The sequence below is a fragment of the Crassostrea angulata genome, chromosome 5, assembly GCF_025612915.1.
Source record: "Crassostrea angulata isolate pt1a10 chromosome 5, ASM2561291v2, whole genome shotgun sequence".
Taxonomy (NCBI): Eukaryota; Metazoa; Mollusca; class Bivalvia; order Ostreida; family Ostreidae; genus Magallana; species Magallana angulata.
In genome coordinates, this window is record NC_069115.1 from 58,813,993 (window position 1) to 58,834,070 (window position 20,078).

Genomic DNA, 20,078 nt, shown 5'->3' on the forward strand with positions numbered 1-20,078 from the left:
AACATATACTATTGCATAGAACTTTTGTACAGACAGTGAAATCTTAATTGGTAAAAAGAAATTTGAATAGAATAAGAGAGTGACATTTTTAGGCTCGCAGTGAAAATCTATTCTGATATCGAAAGTGGAATTTCACAATATGGCAGAAGAATCGGTTGGTCCAGGGATCGTGGAGTGGTATGGAGGGGGAGACCGCCCCGGTCATAGATGTGGATACTGCAAAAGCACCGACTCGAACGTCTCTGACGGTAACAAATAAAATGAGCATTGTCAATGGGATTTATAATTCAGATTCCGTGCATGAATCGGCTGTTGTTATCGGACTAAGACAGTTGCCAACCCAAACAAAGAAGACAAGAGTTGTATTCGGGCTCAAAATTAGACGCGTCTCTAAACACAAGTTCTCCATGGTTTTCATTCCCCCTGGAGTACAAATGTACCTTATCACATACATGTCTAAATCTGTTTGACTTTCATCTCTTTAACTTATCTTCCTTAAATTGTCTTAACTTTTTGTATCATTTGGTATTTTAAACTCGTTTAATTCTTTATTAGCAGAATTTTTAAATGCATTTATGACCCAATAGTTTGTAAAATTTCTAGTGTCTATAGCTGCATGTGGAAATTTTGGTTATAAACTCAATAATTTTAATATATCTTAAATTTAGAGTGTATACTATATTGAATTAAATTCCTCATAGACTTCCATTAAGGCACCAATCATAATATTTTTACTCCAAAATTGCAAATCTTTCATGAACTTTTATTATGAATTCATAATTTTCTATAAATGACTCTATTAATATTTAAGTAGTATTTTTAATGTTTATCTTTTTCTGTAGGAATGTGGGCTCATAAACTTACAGTACAAGATTATCAAGACCTTATAGACAGGGGATGGAGAAGGTGAGAGAGAGAGAGAAAGAGAGAGAGAAATGATCAATTTATTAATATCATATCATAATTATATACTGAGAACATGGACAAAACAAATAAAAGGGGGGTTAACTTTTTAATTTTCACTGGAATATAGTTCTATCTCTGGAGTTGTCTGTTTGTAGAAGTGGAAAGTACTGCTACAAACCCAAAATGGACACCACATGTTGTCCCCATTACACAATAAAACAAGACGCTCTAAATTTCAAAATGAGCAAGTCCCACAAAAAAATCATCAAACAGTTCAATAAGTTTCTCATCCACGGTAAGAAGAAAGGGGAACATGACAAGCCGGAGGGGGAGGAGTCAGTAAAAGGGGGCGGAGCTGACACTAGTAGTAAGGAGGAGACATCTGTCAATCACAACTCACCAAAAGAGGACAAATCAATGGAAGCAGAGCAGATAAAGAAAACACCAAAACCAGGTATAGACTATAGATCTTTTGTAAATGGAATTTGAATTACTCCCCCTTTACTGCCACAGAGTAGGCCTAGCTTTGTAGATTATATGGTATACTTTGTAAAAATCATGAATTTTAATTTTTGTTTCTTTAAGGGCTCGGGGCAGACCCCACCAAACCTAAGTGTAAGAAAGCTAAAGATCTGAGGAGAGAGAAAAAACTTGCCAAACAGACAGAAAAGGGACAGACAGAGAGACAGGCAGACAATACAGAGCAGTCGAAACAACAGGTAGGCAATAAATATTCAGTTACAGAACGGAATGAATAGATCAGAATACCATACTAGTTCTAAGGGTTTATTTTCCATTCATGGACCCTCTTAGGGTAATATCAGCAAAAATACAAGTATGATTTGTAGCCTTAACAAATACATCCAAGAAGTTTACAATATTTTTTTGGGTTGTATTTTCTACATTCTCCGGGGAAAATCCCTGGACACCAACAATTTGGACCTAGATAACAACACGTTTATTTCACAGGTCACCATATTATATTGATTATTTAGTTAAAATAAAGAAATTCTGGTCAAATACATATTGTTTTTCACTTTAAAATAACAGGCACACCACCTGACATTATATATTCTCATTATTATAAATACACCTCCTACCTAATAATACGCCTGATACTCGGTAATAGAATTAATTTTTATCCTCCCTGTCTTGTGGTCAGTCACTCAGTTTACTACCAAGTCAACTACTGCAAAACAGCACAATGAGTTTCAAGTGATTTGACTTTCTTATGAGAAATAATTGAGATGGTGGCAATGTGTACCTTGTGTATAATTAGGAAGGGGATATATTTTTTACTTTGACAGTATTGTATAATGTCAGGAGCCTGTGTTTTAAATCTATGCACATTGCATTGCTATGTTACGATATTATACAAATATTGACTGTGGTTGAAGGCAACATTGATTATATTAGCCCCCGAGGGACGAAATATTGCACGACACGAAGCTGGAGGCAATATTTTCCTCCCAAGGGGGCTAATATAATCAATGTTGCCCGAAAACACAGTCAACATTTGTTTTGTTATATGAAGAAACAAACCAAAATTTAAGAAAGTAATTGAAAACAGATGGCCGTAATTTTCTTAGTTCAACAAAGAAATCATTTTGTGCAAAGTTCATTTCCAAAATATCCTCAGTATCAAAAGGTCACTGGTGATATACCTCCGACCGTAAGAATTCTACCTGATTTTACTTCACAGTAATTCAAAATCCTTATATCCCTTATGATAGCAAACCGTCGCATTGCGCGTTCATTATTTACTTGCCTTGATTGACTGTCTATTATGACATCACCTTGTTTTGGAGTCGCAAAGAATTATTTACGTCATCGTTTACGAATCAACAAATCAGAGGCGATTATTTGAAATAGATGGAATGTTCTCTAGATTTTATTCCTAGCCGGTCAATATCAAAAAAATATTGACCGGTCAATATTTTTCGGACGAGCTAATATTACAATTATTGACTATTCGTCTATATAGAGTTATATAGTGAGAATATACTACTGAATATAACAAATCAATATATGTTGATGCTACACCTGTGAAGATACTATTTAAGACATAAAAACTATGCCTGGCTATTTCTAAAGAACTTCTGATTTTCTGGTTGTAGAAATCTCAGGAGAAGACACTGGAGGATTTACTGAGAGAACCGGAGCAGACTGAGAACTGTGCCCACAAACTAGAGGTTAGTGTATAGGGACCCTCTGTGTGTGTCTCATCTCTCTCTCTCTCTCTCTCTCTCTCTCTCTCTCTCTCTCTCTCTCTCTCTGTAAACATGTATAGATAGATGATTATTTTTCCCCATTAGGTCTATCTATGGCTATCTATGGTTTATTACATGCTCTTTAAATATTTTTATCACACATTCAGTGAATTATTATTTCCAATAGGGAGTAGTTTATAATAAAAGCACTGATAGGATCAAAGCTGCAGACTTTTGTGATCATAAAGGTCAGGGTTGTAAAATGTTTAAGTCATGACGTTTAAGGTCACATTAATCATGCCCATGAATTTTGTTACCTTTTCATATGGCCATCTTGGGCCAACAAGTGTTAAAAATATACCTCTTGCTTATCTTTGATAAGGGTTTCCAGTCTTTCCTTCTCTCTAAGCAAGTTAAGTTGTCAGTGTTCCCTTTTGAATTTATGCCATCTGAGAGTGGTGATGCGCTGTATTTACAGATTCGACTGGTGAGGTCCGAGCCCGCCAGCGAAGAGTTCACCCGCTCCTTTACCCCGGCCCACAACGTGTATCACTCCTATCAAATGATAATCCACAAGGACCCTCCCAACAAGCCCAGTGTGGCCCAGTACACTAGGTTTCTATGCGACTCCCCGCTTGAGGTAAACACATTTTATTTGAGGTTGTTTGGTGTTGTAGGTGAGGTTAGTGCGGGTCAATCCCCCGTCCTCCGAGTTCCGAAAGTCTCACCGTGAGTCGTACGGCATCTTCAAGGAGTACCAGATGAGGATCCACAAGGAGGATGAATGTGACTGCTCCATGGGACAGTTTGACGACTTTCTGTGCGAGGGACCGCTGGAGGTAGTAACACTGCTGAGACATGGCACCAAGTCTTAAGCTTTACTTGGGAGAGGGAAAAAATCTGAAAAGTTGGTTAATCCTCTCAATTGAAACTTGTTCAGTTAAATATAAATAATGTAAATAAAATTATATTCATTTAGGACATTTGCAGAAATCTAGTTATATATTCTAAAAAAGAAGTTTTATTTCAGTTCAACAGTATATTCAGCCAGGCATTATGAATTTATATATCATTACCTCCGTATATTTATATATCATTACCTCCGTATATTTATATATCATTACCTTTGTATATTTTTGTGCAATTTATATGTGATACTTCCTTGTAAATGATCATTATGGTATTTGATCAATTTTGCACTTATTGTTCACAAACAAACCAAAAGAATATATATTATTATCTGTTAAAAGCTGCTTTATGATTTGTGTAACTTATTCTTTGTGTAAGGACTGAGTCAATCTTTTATTAAAGAGTTATTTACTGTAAAGACAGTAAGTTGTTATCTATGTAAGGACTGTTTTATTCTTTGCCTTATTTTTGTGTAGGAGGAATATAGGGAGGGGGGACCACCCATGGGGTATGGGTCGTTTCACCAGCACTACCTGCTGGACGGCCAGATCATTGCTGTGGGGGTCATCGACATCCTGCCCTCCTGTGTGTCCTCAGTGTACCTTTACTATGACCCAGACTACGACTTCCTTAGTCTCGGGACCTACTCAGCTCTCAGGTAAATCATCTCATGTTTACAGTTAGTATATCAATGACTTATATCTCTGGTAAATCATTGCATATTTATGGTCAGTTAAGGAACATACTCAGTTTCATTATCTCATGTTAAAATCATTCTTGGGATGTATACAGGTACACCATCTCATGATTATAGTCAGGCACTCAGCTCTCAAATAAATCTTCTCATGTTTACAGTTAACTAAGCTGGTACACTATCTAATGTTTATAGTCATCCCTTTTCTGTTTGTTTACAGTTAGGTCCTAAACAAACTCAGATACATTACTGTAAACGTATTTCATATAGCTGTTTATTTTATTTAGCTTTTTTGGCGGAAAACGGCGCTGCTAAATCAAGTACATTGCCAAATGTAAAATGGATAAAAAGATAAAAAGGTTCATTCAGGAATATTCCGCCAAATATCGTACACGCTAAATATGGTACGTTTACAGTATCTCACATTATATGTTTACCGGTATATTTATAGACAGTCCTTAGAAGTATATAGGTACTCCATCTAATGTTTACAACTATCCCTTAGAAGTATATCGGTACTCCATCTCATATTTATTCATAGCTATCCCTTAAAAGCTAGTGTATACAGGTAGACCATCTAATGTTTACAGCCAACAATTTGAAATATAAAATAGGTACACCATCTCATGTTTTCAGCGAACTCTTTGAAGTATATAATAGGTACACCATCTCATGTTTACAGCCAACTCTTTGAAGTAAATAATAGGTACACCATCTCATGTTTACAGCTATCCCTTAGAAATATATACTAGGTACTACATCTCATATTTATTCATAGCTATCCCTTAAAAGTTTATGTACAGGGACACCATCTTATGTTTACAGCCAACTCTTTGAAGTATATACCGGTAATAGGTACACCATCTCATGTTTACAGCTATCCCTTAGAAGTATATACTAGGTACTACATCTCATATTTATTCATATAAAAGTTCATATATACGGAACACCATCTCATGTTTACAGCTATCCCTTAGAAGTATAGGTACACCATCTTATGTTTACAGCTATCTTTTAGAAGTATAGGTACACCATCTTATGTTTACAGCTATCCCTTAGATGTATAGGTACACCATCTTATGTTTACAGCTATCCCTCTGAAGTATATTAGGTACTCCATCTCATGTTTACAGCTATTCCTTAGAAGTATATAGGTACATGTACTCCATCTCATAATTACAGTTATCCCTTAAATTTCATGTATACAGGTACACTTTTGCATGTTTACAGCCAGCCCTTAAAGGACATGTAAATAGGTACACAATCTCACATTAACAGTTAGACCTTAAAAGTACATGTATAAAGGTACACTATCCCATTATTATAATAATCCCTTAAAAGTTCTATAACATGTATATAGGTACACCATCTCAAGTTTACAGCCAGCCCTTAAAAGTTCTATATCATGTATATAGGTGAACCATCTCAAGTTTACAGCCAGCCCTTAAAAGTTCTATAACATGTATATAGGTACACCACCTCAAGTTTACAGCCATCAAAAGTTCTATATCATGTATATAGGTAAACCACCTCAAGTTTACAGCCAGCCATTAAAAGTTCTATATCATGTATATAGGTACATCATCTCAAGTTTACAGCCAGCCATTAAAAGTTCTATATCATGTATATAGGTACACCATCTCAAGTTTACAGCCAGCCCTTAAAAGTTCTATATCATGTATATAGGTACATCATCTCAAGTTTACAGCCAGCCATTAAAAGTTCTATAACATGTATATAGGTAAACCACCTCAAGTTTACAGCCAGCCATTAAAAGTTCTATATCATGTATATAGGTACATCATCTCAAGTTTACAGCCAGCCATTAAAAGTTTTATATCATGTATATAGGTACATCATCTCAAGTTTACAGCCAGCCATTAAAAGTTCTATATCATGTATATAGTTACACCACCTCAAGTTTACAGCCATCCCTTTAAAGTTCTAAATCATGTATATAGGTAAACCATCTCAAGTTTACAGCCAGCCATTAAAAGTTCTATATCATGTATATAGGTAAACCATCTCAAGTTTACAGCCAGCCATTAAAAGTTCTATAACATGTATATAGGTAAACCATCTCAAGTTTACAGCCAGCCATTAAAAGTGCATGTATTTTGCTACACCATCTCATGTTTACAGCGAGCCTTTTGAAGTATATAGATACACCATCTCATGTTTACAGCTATCCCTTAAAAGTTCATGTTCATAGGTACACTATGTCATGTGATTTGTTTACAGGGAGATAGCCTTTGTTCGGGAACTAAACAAGAAGGCCCCAGACCTGAAGTATTACTACATGGGCTACTACATTCATTCCTGTCCAAAGATGAGATACAAGGTAAACACAATGGGAACATATTGGTATATTGTGGTTTGTTATGTTTACATTTTCCAGTGTCTTTTTATGGTGATAACACTACTTATCAAATCAAATACCAATACTCTCCATTCTATTCAGATTCAGAGGTGATACTGTCCATTCCAATTGTCATAATTTGATGTGTTCATCTTTAGGGCCAGCACTATCCTTTCTATGTATAATTTGATGAGTTTATAGGGAAAGTACTTTTCCTTCCATTTATTATATACCGCACGCAAGCAAAGTCTTGATGGGTATATATAGGAGTCACATTGTCCATCTGCCTGTCTGTGCAATTGTGTCCAGTCCATATCATATAGCTCAAAACTGTCTGAAAAATAAAAGCAAGATTTTAAAATTCACAAGGACTGCTTATCGCGATTTTGATTAATTAAGAAATTAATTCCTAGCGTTTAATAAGGAATTTACAGTATCTATTGGAAAGGTTTTACAGTAAATTGCTAATTAAAGGTTAGGAATTAATATCCGCGTAAAATCGCGAGGAGCATCCTTCGCGGATTTTAAAATCTCGCCATTATTTTCTGAAAACTTAAAGAAATAAGGAGAAAAGTTCAGCGTTCGCAATTTTATATTCTCGCAATTTGACACAAACAAGCGGGATCACGGAATTAACTACTCATGTAATATAAGGAATTTACAGTATCCTCTCTATTTCTAACTTGATGAGTTTATCTGTAGGGCCAGTACTATCCTCTCTATTTCTAACTTGTTGAGTTTATCTGTAGGGCCAGTACTATCCTCTCTATTTCTAACTTGATGAGTTTATCTCTACGGCCAATACTATCCTTTCTATTTCTAACTTGTTGAGTTTATCTGTAGGGCCAGTACTATCCTCTCTATTTCTAACTTGATGAGTTTATCTCTACGGCCAATACTATCCTTTCTATTTTTAACTTGATGAGTTTATCTGTAGGGCCAATACTATCCTCTTTATTTCTAACTTGATGAGTTTATCTTTAGGACCAGTACTACCCTCTCTATTTCTAACTTGATGAGTTTATCTGTAGGGCCAGTACTATCCTCTCTATTTCTAACTTGTTGAGTTTATCTGTAGGGCCAGTACTATCCTCTCTATTTCTAACTTGTTGAGTTTATCTGTAGGGCCAGTACTATCCTCTCTATTTCTAACTTGTTGAGTTTATCTGTAGGGCCAGTACTATCCTCTCTATTTCTATTAACTTGATGAGTTTATCTGTAGGACCAGTACTATCCTCTCTATTTCTAACTTGATGAGTTTATCTGTAGGGCCAGTACTATCCTCTCTATTTCTAACTTGATGAGTTTATCTGTAGGGCCAGTACTATCCTCTCTATTTCTAACTTGATGAGTTTATCTTTAGGGCCAGTGCTATCCTCTCTATTTCTAACTTGATGAGTTTATCTGTAGGGCCAGTACTATCCTCTCTATTTCTAACTTGATGAGTTTATCTCTAGGGCCAGTACTATCCTCTCTATTTCTATTAACTTGATGAGTTTATCTTTAGGGCCAGTACTATCCTCTCTATTTCTATTAACTTGATGAGTTTATCTCTAGGGCCAGTACTATCCTCTCTATTTCTATTAACTTGATGAGTTTATCTTTAGGGCCAGTACTATCCTCTCTATTTCTAACTTGATGTGTTTATCTGTAGGGCCAGTACTACCCTTCGTTCCTGCTCTGCCCCGAGGTCTTTTCCTGGCACCCTATAGAGGAATGCTCACCTAAACTCGACAAGAACAGGTACTCCAGGTTTGCTGATCCCGATAAAGGTAAAAAAAAACACAAAAAGGATATCACTACAAATTTACTTCTAAAATTTGCAACCAGTATATGTACAGGAAATGTCATAAGAATAAAAGTGCTTTTGTGTATACAGTGACAAAAAATGCTGTCAGGGAGATGCCAAGGAAAATAAATATTGTTACAAATGTAATTCATTATAAAAATAAAGTTTCTACCTTACAAAATAAGTTTGAAGGCTATGTTGAATGAAACTGACTCTAATTTAATTCATTAATTGTACCTGTGTTTTACTGTGTCAGCTAATTGAACTAAGAGATTATACTTGTTAATGCATCATTATCCCTAACCAAACCTACTGGAATGTTACAGAGGATGAGGGCGGGCGTGTCGACCTGGACAGCGTAATGATATTACATAGGCGGATGGCCATGACCTACCAACAGTACAAATTACTGAACCCCAAAACCAAGACCCAACATGACGACGTGGTCAGGAAATACGCTGGCTTTGTGGGGCAAAGCTGTGCTACGCGAATGTTACTGTACAGAAACTAAACTTACTGTACAGAAACTAAACCCACAGTCCAATTTAACTTAATTTATTTTATAGATAAGGTTTTAACGTTGATTACTTATGTTGTTAATGATAAATACCTACTGGAGATGATAAATACTTCCGGGAGATGACTTTTCCACCTTGTACATGTATCTGTGTGATATAGAACATTCCAGAAGTGTACAACAAGACTTTGTAGACATAGAAATGTTTCTTGATTTGTACAATGGGTTGGATTTGCTGACCTCTTTACAGATCAGGGAATATACTTCAATGATTATGTACTTGGATGTCAAGTATTATTTTTTATAGATTTATACATAAATTTACATCCAATAAGTACTCTCTCTTGTATTAAGGTAACTCTTTGTTGTCCATGATAGGGTGTAAACCCTTTTCTCGATAAATCTTTATAAAATTGTGCAAGACTTAAAATCTCTGAATCAACTCTATATTGGAGATGTGTTAGAGGTCCACAGTGTATATATGATGATCTTTCATCTTTTTTTACCACAAAGTGATAGTAGTTTATTTCATCCACTTTAAATTTGAATTCTTAAAAAGATGTTAACAATAAAATGCTTACTTCGTTGGTACGTAGGAATATAACAGTTACTGACATGGGTAATTCATTTGTCGGCAATGCCAGCAAATGTTTTATCTGTATTAACTTATACAGAAATACAGTGTAGGTAGCATTTTGTTATTTAATTCAAAGGTATGTTCAGTTTCTTCACTGATTTTTTACAATGAATTTTACCTTTTTGTCACAGCTATGTCTTAGTGCAATAAAAATTATCAGTGATCAAAACCACATGTCTTCCTTGTTTACTTGTTCAAGTTTTAAACCTCATGTTTTGGTGGCCTCTTACAATCATACTAGAATTTTTCTTTATTGAGGCTTAGAATGAAAATACACTCTATTGATACCTTTAATAATCGGGGTTTGAATTGAAGAATTTATGTGGGAAAAAAAAATTCATTCAAACTTTTATGTTAAATGGCACTGCAAATTTTTTAAACTGTAAAGAATTTCATTATAAAACTGTTAAATTTTATCATTATTCACCTCGACGGGACTCAGAATCAGTTTGCTATATCCGTAAATTTGTTAAATCGAATTCGTTATAACCATAAAATTTTGCAAGGATTTGTTAGGAATTTTATTGGGAATTGGAAAAAACTTCGCTATAATCGAGATTTCGTTATATTCGTATTCGTACTAAACGTGTTTTACTGTATATACACACAGCTAGCATGATGCTGTTTTGCTAATTTAGTTGTTACACGTTAGTTGTTGCTTTAAAAAGTTTTAACAGAACACAGCCTTAATAGATGAAAGACTAAAATGGTAAACAAATCGTCGAACTATAGTTCATAAACAAATTTATGCTGATTTGAGAAACTATTTCAGGGTGTAATGAGCCACCTTAATGATTTGTGTCGATTCCTGCAAATTTATAATCTTACGCGCCCCTTGTATTTGAAAATATATGTACTTTAGGATAATATGTTGCAATTCCCTTTGCATGCCACGTAAAGCCGGGCATTCAACCAACGTCTGAAACGATTTGTTTACGCTGGAAGTCTTAATATTGTAGTATAGACGCAGTCCAAGCTCCTCAAAGCAAAACTTCGTCAAATCGTTAACAATGGTTAATCTACTCTCGAGAATATGATATAATTCATTTCGTTTTGCGCAATGAAAAATCTATGCTTCGCCAGTCTCTTAGTTTTCGTCGTGAAGATCACATATGTATGCATAAATTAAATGTATCATAAAGTCTTCCGTAGGTAACGAAAACAGATCGAATGTCAAAAATATATTTACTGAAAAAAATCCTCGTAGTTAAACTTTATATAAACGTACGCGGAGAGTTTTTCTGTAGCCATGACTGGACTTTTCCAGGTAGGATTTAACTGTTTAACTTGCGGCTTTTAAATTTAACTTTCGCTGTATCTAGAAAGTACATCTCCTATACTTTGTAGAAATGTTCCAGAAATTTAATTGAGAGCATAGTTTTTAAGGTATTCCTGGCTGTTTCGTGAGCAATACAAGCCAAGCCAGGTATTGATCTTCTGAGTAAAATTGATCCCCGGTGTTGATGGGAAATATCAGTCCCACAGGTCGGTTAACTTCTCTGCCCAGCATCAGTATGTTACATGCATGTAGATGTAAAACCAGTGTTGCGGTTTATACAGGATCTTGAAGCGCCCGCTAAATGAGGAAGGCAAGTTTTTCTTTTTAAAACAAAACAATGAGTAGCATCCACGCGAGTCCTGTTAAACGCTTCACTTGACCATTAGCTGATGGTCTATAAGGAGCTAGTAGTCCTAGTCTTATTATGGAATTCTAATGCTTTATACAAATATTACTAAACAGTTGACTAGTAAAGTTAGTTCCCTGGCCTGATCTGTAAAAATCTGTATATCATATATCCGAACCTTGAAAGGAATTCATTTATGGCGGCAGATGTTACATGTACTTCAGCTAGGTATGTGGAGTACCATTTAATAAAAAAAAAAAATAGACAAATATTTTTCAGTGAAAATATAACTTCAACGTACCTCCATGGACTCAGACAAACCTATTTCTTGCCAACTGATAGTTTCCGAGACCCGTTTTAAGAATAGGGTACCCCACTTCGAGACCAATCTTTTTCTCAACAGCTGCGCAGTTCTAATTGATTACAAATGCATTTTCCTGGGGGTTTTTGTATGTGTAATTTGCATATAAAACAATACGTAAAATCTCATAATTATTGCTTTTTGATCCTTGACAAAAGTTTTGTTCAGTTTTTAGCAGAAACAAATCAGTAATTCAAGAAATGTTCATATTTTTGTCCTCCAATGTACAATATGGCCGTGCATTCTAAGGCGCTTTTTACGCAATATCCAACAGAAACAAGCATCATACATTGTGTATGATTCAAAGCTTTGCGTATCCTTTATTTAATTCAGCATATATATGTGGGTTAACACTCTGTAGAACTTTAATGTATAATATCTTTCTATTGCAATATGCAAGGCGAAAATTCTTACGTTGGATTGTTAACATGAAATCTAAGTTGAAGACGGTTGGAAAAAACATTTTTATACTATGCCAAAAAATAATGAGCCATACAGAATTTATCATTGTCTACAGATCTTTTTAGAAGGTTGACTTTGTAAACAATTCTTTGAAAAATGTTGGTTTTCAATGAAATTTAAGGCCGGGGGTCTGTGAAATACCTTAAGGCCTCCAATGGGTCCATGGCAAAGCCCGGGGGGGGGGGCGAGGCCCCCGAAAGCTCCCAGATTTTGGAGTTTTTAAAAAAACATTTTCTGAGCTATTCAAGCTACACTTGACGTATCATAAGATCAATGAATAACAAAAAGAAAAAAAGCCCACCCGGTTTTCTGTATTTCAAATTAGAAGTTCCATCCGCTCAAATTTACGTAGACTGGAGCGGATCTGAAACCCTTGACCTTGACTTGGGAAAATGCCCCCCTTCCCCATCGTCGGTAACCCACGGTTGATTCCGCGTCCTTCCTCTCTACATCACCCGGTGATGTAGAGAGGAACGACGCGTAATCAACCGTGGGTTACCGATGATGCCCTTCCCGGATTAGGATTTGTTGGCCTGTCAAGATTTTTTGGATGAGTCTGACCCCCCCCCCCCAATTTTCAAAAACGCTGTTACATGTACGTGCCTGGGTTATAAATAGGTATAGTTACTAGTACTGAGGCGCATTTCCTTAACATACTCAAATGTACTTACTACTTAGTAGGCCCTTTAAATATACACGATTCAATGTCCGAAAGAAAATTTAAACACCGCGCAATACCAGGGACGTATAACGTCCCTGACAATACCAAGCCGCCGTGATTGTTCAAGCGGAAAGTGACTATATATATTATAATCTTTATTATACGTTCCTTTTATAAGCACCCCTTCCCCTACAAACCACCATCTACTAAAACATTCGTTTCTGTGTCACTTAAGGACGGGGGGGGGGGGGCTATCAAAGTTCATAAACCTGTTTTATCTCACCACCAATCATGGGGCTCGTGGCGCAATGGATAACGCGTCTGACTACGGATCAGAAGATTCCAGGTTCGAATCCTGGCGAGCTCGAAATTTTTTCCTCAATTGGGATCAGTATTTATTCTTTTATTCTATTTATTCATTCATTTCTTCATTTGATATATTTTTTTAAAATTTGCAATTTATAATTTTTCACATTGACATTCATATAAACACATCATACATTCTTAACAGAAATGGATACTTATAAATAGTTTGAGAAATAAAGTTGATACACCTAGCTTACAGAAAAGAATATTTTACCTACACATCTTTTCTTGCAACATATTACTCCATAAAGTTCATCCTTTATTAAATAGTTTTATTTTAGAATAAAATAAAAAAAAATATACATTTTTCAATTTTATATTTCATCTTTATGTAACATAATAAACCTGATAATTAAAAGATGGTGGTTTGTTAGTTTGGTACGGTAAAATAGATTTCCATAGAAAATATGGAAATTCACAACCATGTTTGTGTCTAAAAGAGGACAATCTTCAAAAATAGCATTTAATATACTGAAACCAAGTACCGATAGTATTACATATTCGAGTAACAATAAAAATATGTTCCATAGTTTCTGTAGAATTTCCGCAGCTTTTATCTTGTTATATAATTTCTAACTGGGAGAATTTTGCGTAAAACCATTGAGCAGCAGAACCTGTGGTCAAATTAAAACATAGTTTGAACACATCCGTTGTATTTTTTTTCCAAATAACCATCAAGTAATTTTCTCAAATTCTTACCATTTGCATTCATTTATATCATAAGGATTTATTCTTTGAATATTATGATGTAATAAAATACTGTCATGCATGATCAAATCTATCATTAATTGATAAAGCCCACGTGTAAATATTATATGTTCATCTACAAACCTCTTTGTTTCCAAACAAAAAAATTAAATACAATTTATGAAATGACAAAGATAAACACCTGTCATTGCTTTATATGAATTTTATTTCAAATGAAACATATCATTTTGATATCACAGTTTAAATTTAAAATAATAATTAACAATACAATCTAATTATTAACACCTCTTTCACCATAAAGTCTGCAAGATCTGAACACTGTGAACAATGCAGATGCTATAAACAAACACACAGCTAATTACATCACTTGCAGGATAAACGACTCAAGTGTTCATATTATGCATTCACAAAAACTAACTGCTGATACAGCCTATAGAAGAACAATAATTATCTCACTGTCTAATGCCACCTCCCACTAACAAACACTGGATTAGTTTTTGTGTGTCATTTAATGAGAAATATATTATATATATATATACAGTATCGATATGGCCTCGTCTCTATCCATTTTACTTGCATGAATTACAGGTACAGTTCACACAATTGTTCAATTCAAATCAAAGCTTACAGGTCAACAATTATAACATAATATTGCCAGTCCAGCGAAAAATCAAAACCTTGTTAAACTTATTTAATACACTAGTTTAACAATCACAATTTATAACTTTAGACTTAAAAATGAACGGTTCGGTAATAAAAAAACCCCTAAACTATGTCATCTATTCCTCTATCTTTGTTTTGATTTTTGGTCAATCATAAAAATTCCCAATACAAAATGACAAAAGAAGTCATAATTGCAAAAGAAAGAAAAGCTGCCACAAAGAAGCTTTAATTTAACCTAAACTTGCTGAAATAAAAATGTAATGTACAATAGACAGTATTCATTTTAAAAAGCAAACAGCAAAAACAAACTGGTAGTCAAAGCTGTGTGAAATAAAGCGCTTAATAAAAGACACTACAGGTGTGTTCAATCTCTTATAGAAGGAACCATTGATAAGTTCTGCCAGGAAACCGAACATTACTCCTATTTATCTCATTATACAGAGACCTGATAATCCATCTGTTGGCAAGAAATCAACTATCGGATAACAACACACTAGTCTCCCCCCCCCCCCCCCCCCAAAAAAAAAACATAATGAAATAATATTTAAGAACCAAATTCTTTGTCTCCCTTAAAACACGCTTAGAACAAAGTGCCAGGGACAAGCAATTTTGCTTTAATATAAGCATAATTCGTTATACAGTGTATCCGTCAAGTTAACAATATGTAATAAAGTCACACAGAATGAAAATCACTTTGCTGTAAGCATCAATTCATTATAAGCGTGTTCGTTATAACCGTGTTTTACTGTAACTAGAAAATATCACTGGTACATGAAGAAGGACATCTGTAAATGGCCGCCACTCACAATTACTGCGTGGCCAGTAAAGAGTAACAATGAAGCTCATATACCTGATGCTCAAAACCTTGAGCTATTTTTATATAAATGTACCTTTCCATTAATTATGATTCATACAAGTGCTGTAATTCATATCTAAATCTTATGGATGTATACGACTCAAATATTGATAAGTTTCTATAATTTAACTTATGCTTCATTTATTTTAACTTCACACCTTCTGTGGTAAAGTTGTCGACAAAATAATAATAAAGCAAAGTTACAAGAAGGACATTCAAAACCAGAACACAGTAACATACATGTGTTTATCCTGTACCTGTAATTATGATACATATACACAGGTGTATAGCTTACTACTGTCCAATTACTGGTAAAGATTCCACGCCGGAATAGAGCATGTGCTGGCCTAAGACTGGGAATTCATGCATTAAGAAAAACATATACCAGTAAGACACTTGGAAATTCATGAAATTGCCAGTATGTTGCCATGAAGATTTCAGGTATGAAATGGTAATCAAAAAGTGTTGACAAAATCACCTATTCTTGAAGCAATCTCTTCATCAACTCGTAAATTGATAATTTACAAACATTGACCTTCAGCAGTTAATTGCACTCACCATGTAGTAAGTCTATTTCAAGTTTGTATCTATTAACGTGTGGCACTTTTATATCGAATTATGTTTGTCAGCGCACTGGTATATAAATGAATTATGAGAAGTAAAGCATATGTACATATAATAAAAATTGCACATAACATGATATGACTAGTTTGAGATCCAAAAGTTCCAGGAAAAATCATCTACCCACTAAATTCATCACAGAAAATGTGTCTTGTTATATTGAATAAAAGTAAAGCACATGATCTATTATAATAGCACTGATGCAATTAAAATAAAATAGGTCAAATATGTGGGGGTTTTTTTATGGGCACTGCTGCATGACCTGTAAATAGGTTAAGCATGTGGTCTTTACAAAACACTGCTATAACACCCCACTTAACTACAGAGTCCTTCACACACCCCACCTAACTACAGAGTCCTTCACACACCCCACTTAACTACAGAGTCCTTCACACACCCCACTTAATTACAGAGTCCTTCATACACCCCACTTAACTACAGAGTCCTTCACACACCCCACTTAACTACAGAGTCCTTCACACACCCCACTTAACTACAGAGTCCTTCACATACCCCACTTAACTATAGAGTCCTTCACACACCCCACTTAACTACAGAGTCCTTCACACACCCCACTTAACTACAGAGTCCTTCACACACCCCACTTAACTACAGAGTCCTTCACACACCCCACTTAACTACAGAGTCCTTCACCACAGAGATATATCAGGTAAACGCTTGTTCAGTAGGCTGCTTCGAGTTGTGTTGAGAAAACATACATTTAGCACCTTTAAGTTAATGTCTAATTAAAGCTTCCGTTATGGTCTTTATATCCACATCATCTCCTGTTGTAACGAGTGAATCCCTTTTCAGGTTTGTCTCCCTTGAAGTAGATCACCTGCCGATTTGACAACATTCAATGACCTTGGGACCCTCCATTCAATGACCTTGGGGCTCTCAGTGTCCCCCTCAGTGGAGGGGACAGGGTTCCAGGAAATCCCTGCCCACAAGCTCCTCTATAATCTGCCTGTGGGTTTTCTGCTGGGCGCCTAACTGACTGTCCGTCCTCTGGCACTTGTCTATCTTTGCTGGGAAAGACTTGGATTTGGGAATCCCCTTTCTATGACCTTGACCCACGCCGTTCTGAGCCCCGTACTGACCTGGCTTTTGTTTCCCGACCACATAGTCACCATCAGAGGGCCCAGCATGACACAGAGTGTTAAAGAAGGGCTGTAACTCCGACAGGGACTTAAGGTGAGTCTGGGTCAGGAGTGGCCTCCCTGGAATCTGTTTCATAATGGGTGTGGCACCACCAACCTGTCAACAGAAAAAGGAAAGGAAAAATAAACTTCAATATTTTCAAGGATTAAAAATATAAAGGTTGAAATACATAATAAAACAGTTGTTAGAAATTAGAACTCACTTCTAGGGCAGGCATTTCTATATTATTTCATTCAAAACTCAAATAATCAACTTTTTAAAAAGAATGACCATATTAGTCTTAACAAAAGGACATTGTACTCTATGTCTTTTTTGCAAGATATGCTTTACAACTCCACAGGATTGACCCATCATTGACCTGTCCATTCAACAAGGAGATTCACTGACCCGTTCATTGATGAGTCGAGTCAGGCGAATAATGTGGGGAACAAACTTAGGTCTCTTCTTCTTCTTTTTCTTCTTCTTGTCCTTCTTCTCTTCCTCCTCTTCTTCCTCCTCCTCACTGTCGTCATTGTCATTCCCGGCAGCCGCCCCACCAATGAAGGCCCAGCGGTAACTGAAAAGTCCAACAAATGCATGTACAACCAACGAAACAAATGTTGCTTCTCTGTGTCATCCTTTGGGCTTCATCAAAATACATGTACCTAAGACCTGTAGCAGATATTTTTACATGCAGAGTTTAAGTATTTCTGACATATGGAAAAATAAAACCTCTTCAAACAATCTATGTTTATACTGTATACAAATAAAAAAGTCATATAAGACAGGTAAGCATAACACTATAGCCAAACAGAAACATGTGTTCACCAGAAATGTATAGCCCAGCTGTAGTAACTAATTACTGAGCTTTATATTTTAGAAGCAATGAGGCAGACTTTGGGAGACCATTATATCTATCTTTGGCAGCGACAGTCAATGTAACCGACCCATCTTCTCGTGTCGGAGAAAATACACGGATGGGCACTGGAGACTGTTGCTAAACAATGATGTAAAGTCTTGTGTCAGAAGAGGACAGATACTGTTGACCAATCACCATATACAGTTGAACTTTGATATCTCGAACACTGATATCTCGAATACAATGGATATGTCAAAGTGATTTGAAAGTCCCAACAACTTATTTTTTAAGTATTTTACCCTTGATATCTTGAATACTTAGATATCTGGAATAGTTGGATATCTCGAAGTTTTTTAACAGTCCCATCTAGTTCGAGATATCGAAGTTTGACTTTACTTACAGCTGGAACTGGGGCACCACATCGGCAGGCAGGGCCAGGGCCAGATCCAGGAGCTTACACACACTCAGGTAGAGCTGTAGCCAGGCCGGGTTGTTGTGGGCGTTCAGTCCATTACCAAGGTGAGCCCAGCTCGAGTCCAGGGCCGCTATCCGAGCTATCTGAGTCCTGTAATATTCAAACTCGTATATAACCAGAGTTCATAACAAAGAGAGGACAATTTCATGCTCACGAGTTTTTTTTCCATTTTCCAATTCTGAGCTCAACGTCTTTAGCCTTATGTTGTTCATGTAATACATGATGTCATGTAACCATTTCATTGACTCTTTTGTTAAGATGAATTTCTAAGGCTTGTAATCATTTCAATTATTTTATAACACCATATTTTTAATATTCTTTATACATGTAACTATCTCACTGATTTCGTTGATAATGTTAATTTTATCCTACAATGCATGTTATACAGTCATATTTTTTCATAATAAATTGCACATGAAACCATCATGATGTTACTGAATTTTTGCACTATTGATTTTATTTGAAATAATATGAATAAATGCAATCATTTTATTTTTTCAATCTATTTTCTAATACATGTACAAGTAATTCAAAGACTGCTGCAAATAAATTTTCCATGACTTTATAGAATCAAAATTTTCTTCAACTTTATATAATGATCATTATTTTGTAAAAAAAAAAAAAAAAATGATCAAAAATTCGATAAAAAATATACATGTAAATGATTTAACATTAACAAAATTTGAACATATAGAGATAAGCACTAACCAAAAGTAAATTACACCTGTACAAATGCTATTTAATTTACCTGTAATTATTAAGTGCATTTCACCATCACTAACACAGCTAATTTGAAAGAATTCAAATCAATACACTCAGACTAAAACACTCCAACCCTAAATTAAAACAAAATGACTAAAATGTTCTAGTCACAGACTACACTGCAGACACCAGAGGTGTCTATTAATAGAAGACTTGCTGTACAGATAATTTGTCTTGTAGTATTCTCAATGCTTTGCAGCCCATACATGTATTAAGAGTTAAGCTTGTTTAATAGAAATCAATTCATAATGCACACTATCTAGAACACTGCTTAGATACAGGCAACCATTAGTCAAGAATTAGATCAGAAGTTGTGATTTAGTTGTTTGAAGCTACAGAACTTAGACAATTCTCCTATATTAAATTTCTGTTATAAATAAACTTAAAGGTCAAAGAATGCAATGATGGGGAGGAGGGGGAAGGGGACAGAAAAGTGACTATTGTCTAAAATTGTGTTGAATCATCATAGTGACTATTGTCTAAAATTGTGTTGAATCA

The 20,078-nt window shown here is 35.3% G+C and overlaps 2 protein-coding genes, 1 long non-coding RNA gene and 1 other non-coding gene across 9 annotated transcripts in view; 2 read left to right on the forward strand and 2 right to left on the reverse strand.

The window, feature by feature from the left end:
- The first annotated feature begins 91 nt into the window (after positions 1 to 91).
- LOC128185039 (arginyl-tRNA--protein transferase 1-like) lies at positions 92 to 10,193 on the forward strand. Of its 3 annotated transcripts, XM_052854711.1 has the most exons (11): positions 92 to 248; positions 843 to 906; positions 1,062 to 1,360; positions 1,492 to 1,625; positions 3,024 to 3,098; positions 3,595 to 3,756; positions 3,794 to 3,955; positions 4,502 to 4,683; positions 6,961 to 7,060; positions 8,733 to 8,850; positions 9,194 to 10,193. In XM_052854711.1, exons 1-11 carry the CDS (start codon positions 140 to 142, stop codon positions 9,376 to 9,378), a joined length of 1,590 nt encoding a protein of 529 aa, XP_052710671.1. In that variant the 5' UTR covers positions 92 to 139; the 3' UTR covers positions 9,379 to 10,193. The 3 variants fall into 3 exon arrangements, with proteins under 3 accessions (XP_052710671.1, XP_052710669.1, XP_052710670.1); XM_052854709.1 differs by lacking the exon at positions 3,794 to 3,955; XM_052854710.1 differs by lacking the exon at positions 3,595 to 3,756.
- LOC128185040 (uncharacterized) lies at positions 7,070 to 13,223 on the reverse strand. Its single transcript, XR_008243812.1, has 2 exons — positions 13,141 to 13,223; positions 7,070 to 7,412 (listed from the first exon to the last, which is right to left on the reverse strand). It is a non-coding gene; the product is annotated as an uncharacterized LOC128185040 (long non-coding RNA).
- A 201-nt stretch (positions 13,224 to 13,424) lies between these two features.
- Trnar-acg (transfer RNA arginine (anticodon ACG)) lies at positions 13,425 to 13,497 on the forward strand. Its single transcript has one exon. It is a non-coding gene; the product is annotated as a tRNA-Arg (tRNA).
- Positions 13,498 to 14,391: 894 nt separating this feature from the next.
- The window catches only part of LOC128183539 (protein dopey-1-like), a 39,204-nt gene continuing 33,517 nt past the window's right edge, over positions 14,392 to 20,078 (reverse strand). For all 4 annotated transcript variants that reach the window (XM_052852588.1, XM_052852587.1, XM_052852590.1 and 1 more), the window contains 3 exons: positions 18,744 to 18,908; positions 17,893 to 18,061; positions 14,392 to 17,601 (listed from right to left, as the gene is read on the reverse strand). In XM_052852588.1, coding sequence (XP_052708548.1) covers positions 17,254 to 17,601; positions 17,893 to 18,061; positions 18,744 to 18,908 — 682 coding nt within the window. In that variant the 3' untranslated portion in view covers positions 14,392 to 17,253. The remainder of the gene's footprint in view (positions 17,602 to 17,892; positions 18,062 to 18,743; positions 18,909 to 20,078) is intronic.

Bases quoted from the DNA above. Each gene is read 5' to 3' on its own strand.
- LOC128185039 (XM_052854711.1), top strand. From the start codon at position 140: ATGGCAGAAGAATCGGTTGGTCCAGGGATCGTGGAGTGGTATGGAGGG. The intron at 907-1,061 runs GTGAGAGAGAGA...GTCTGTTTGTAG, and splicing joins ATAGACAGGGGATGGAGAAG to AAGTGGAAAGTACTGCTACA. The intron at 8,851-9,193 runs GTAAAAAAAAAC...GGAATGTTACAG, and splicing joins GTTTGCTGATCCCGATAAAG to AGGATGAGGGCGGGCGTGTC.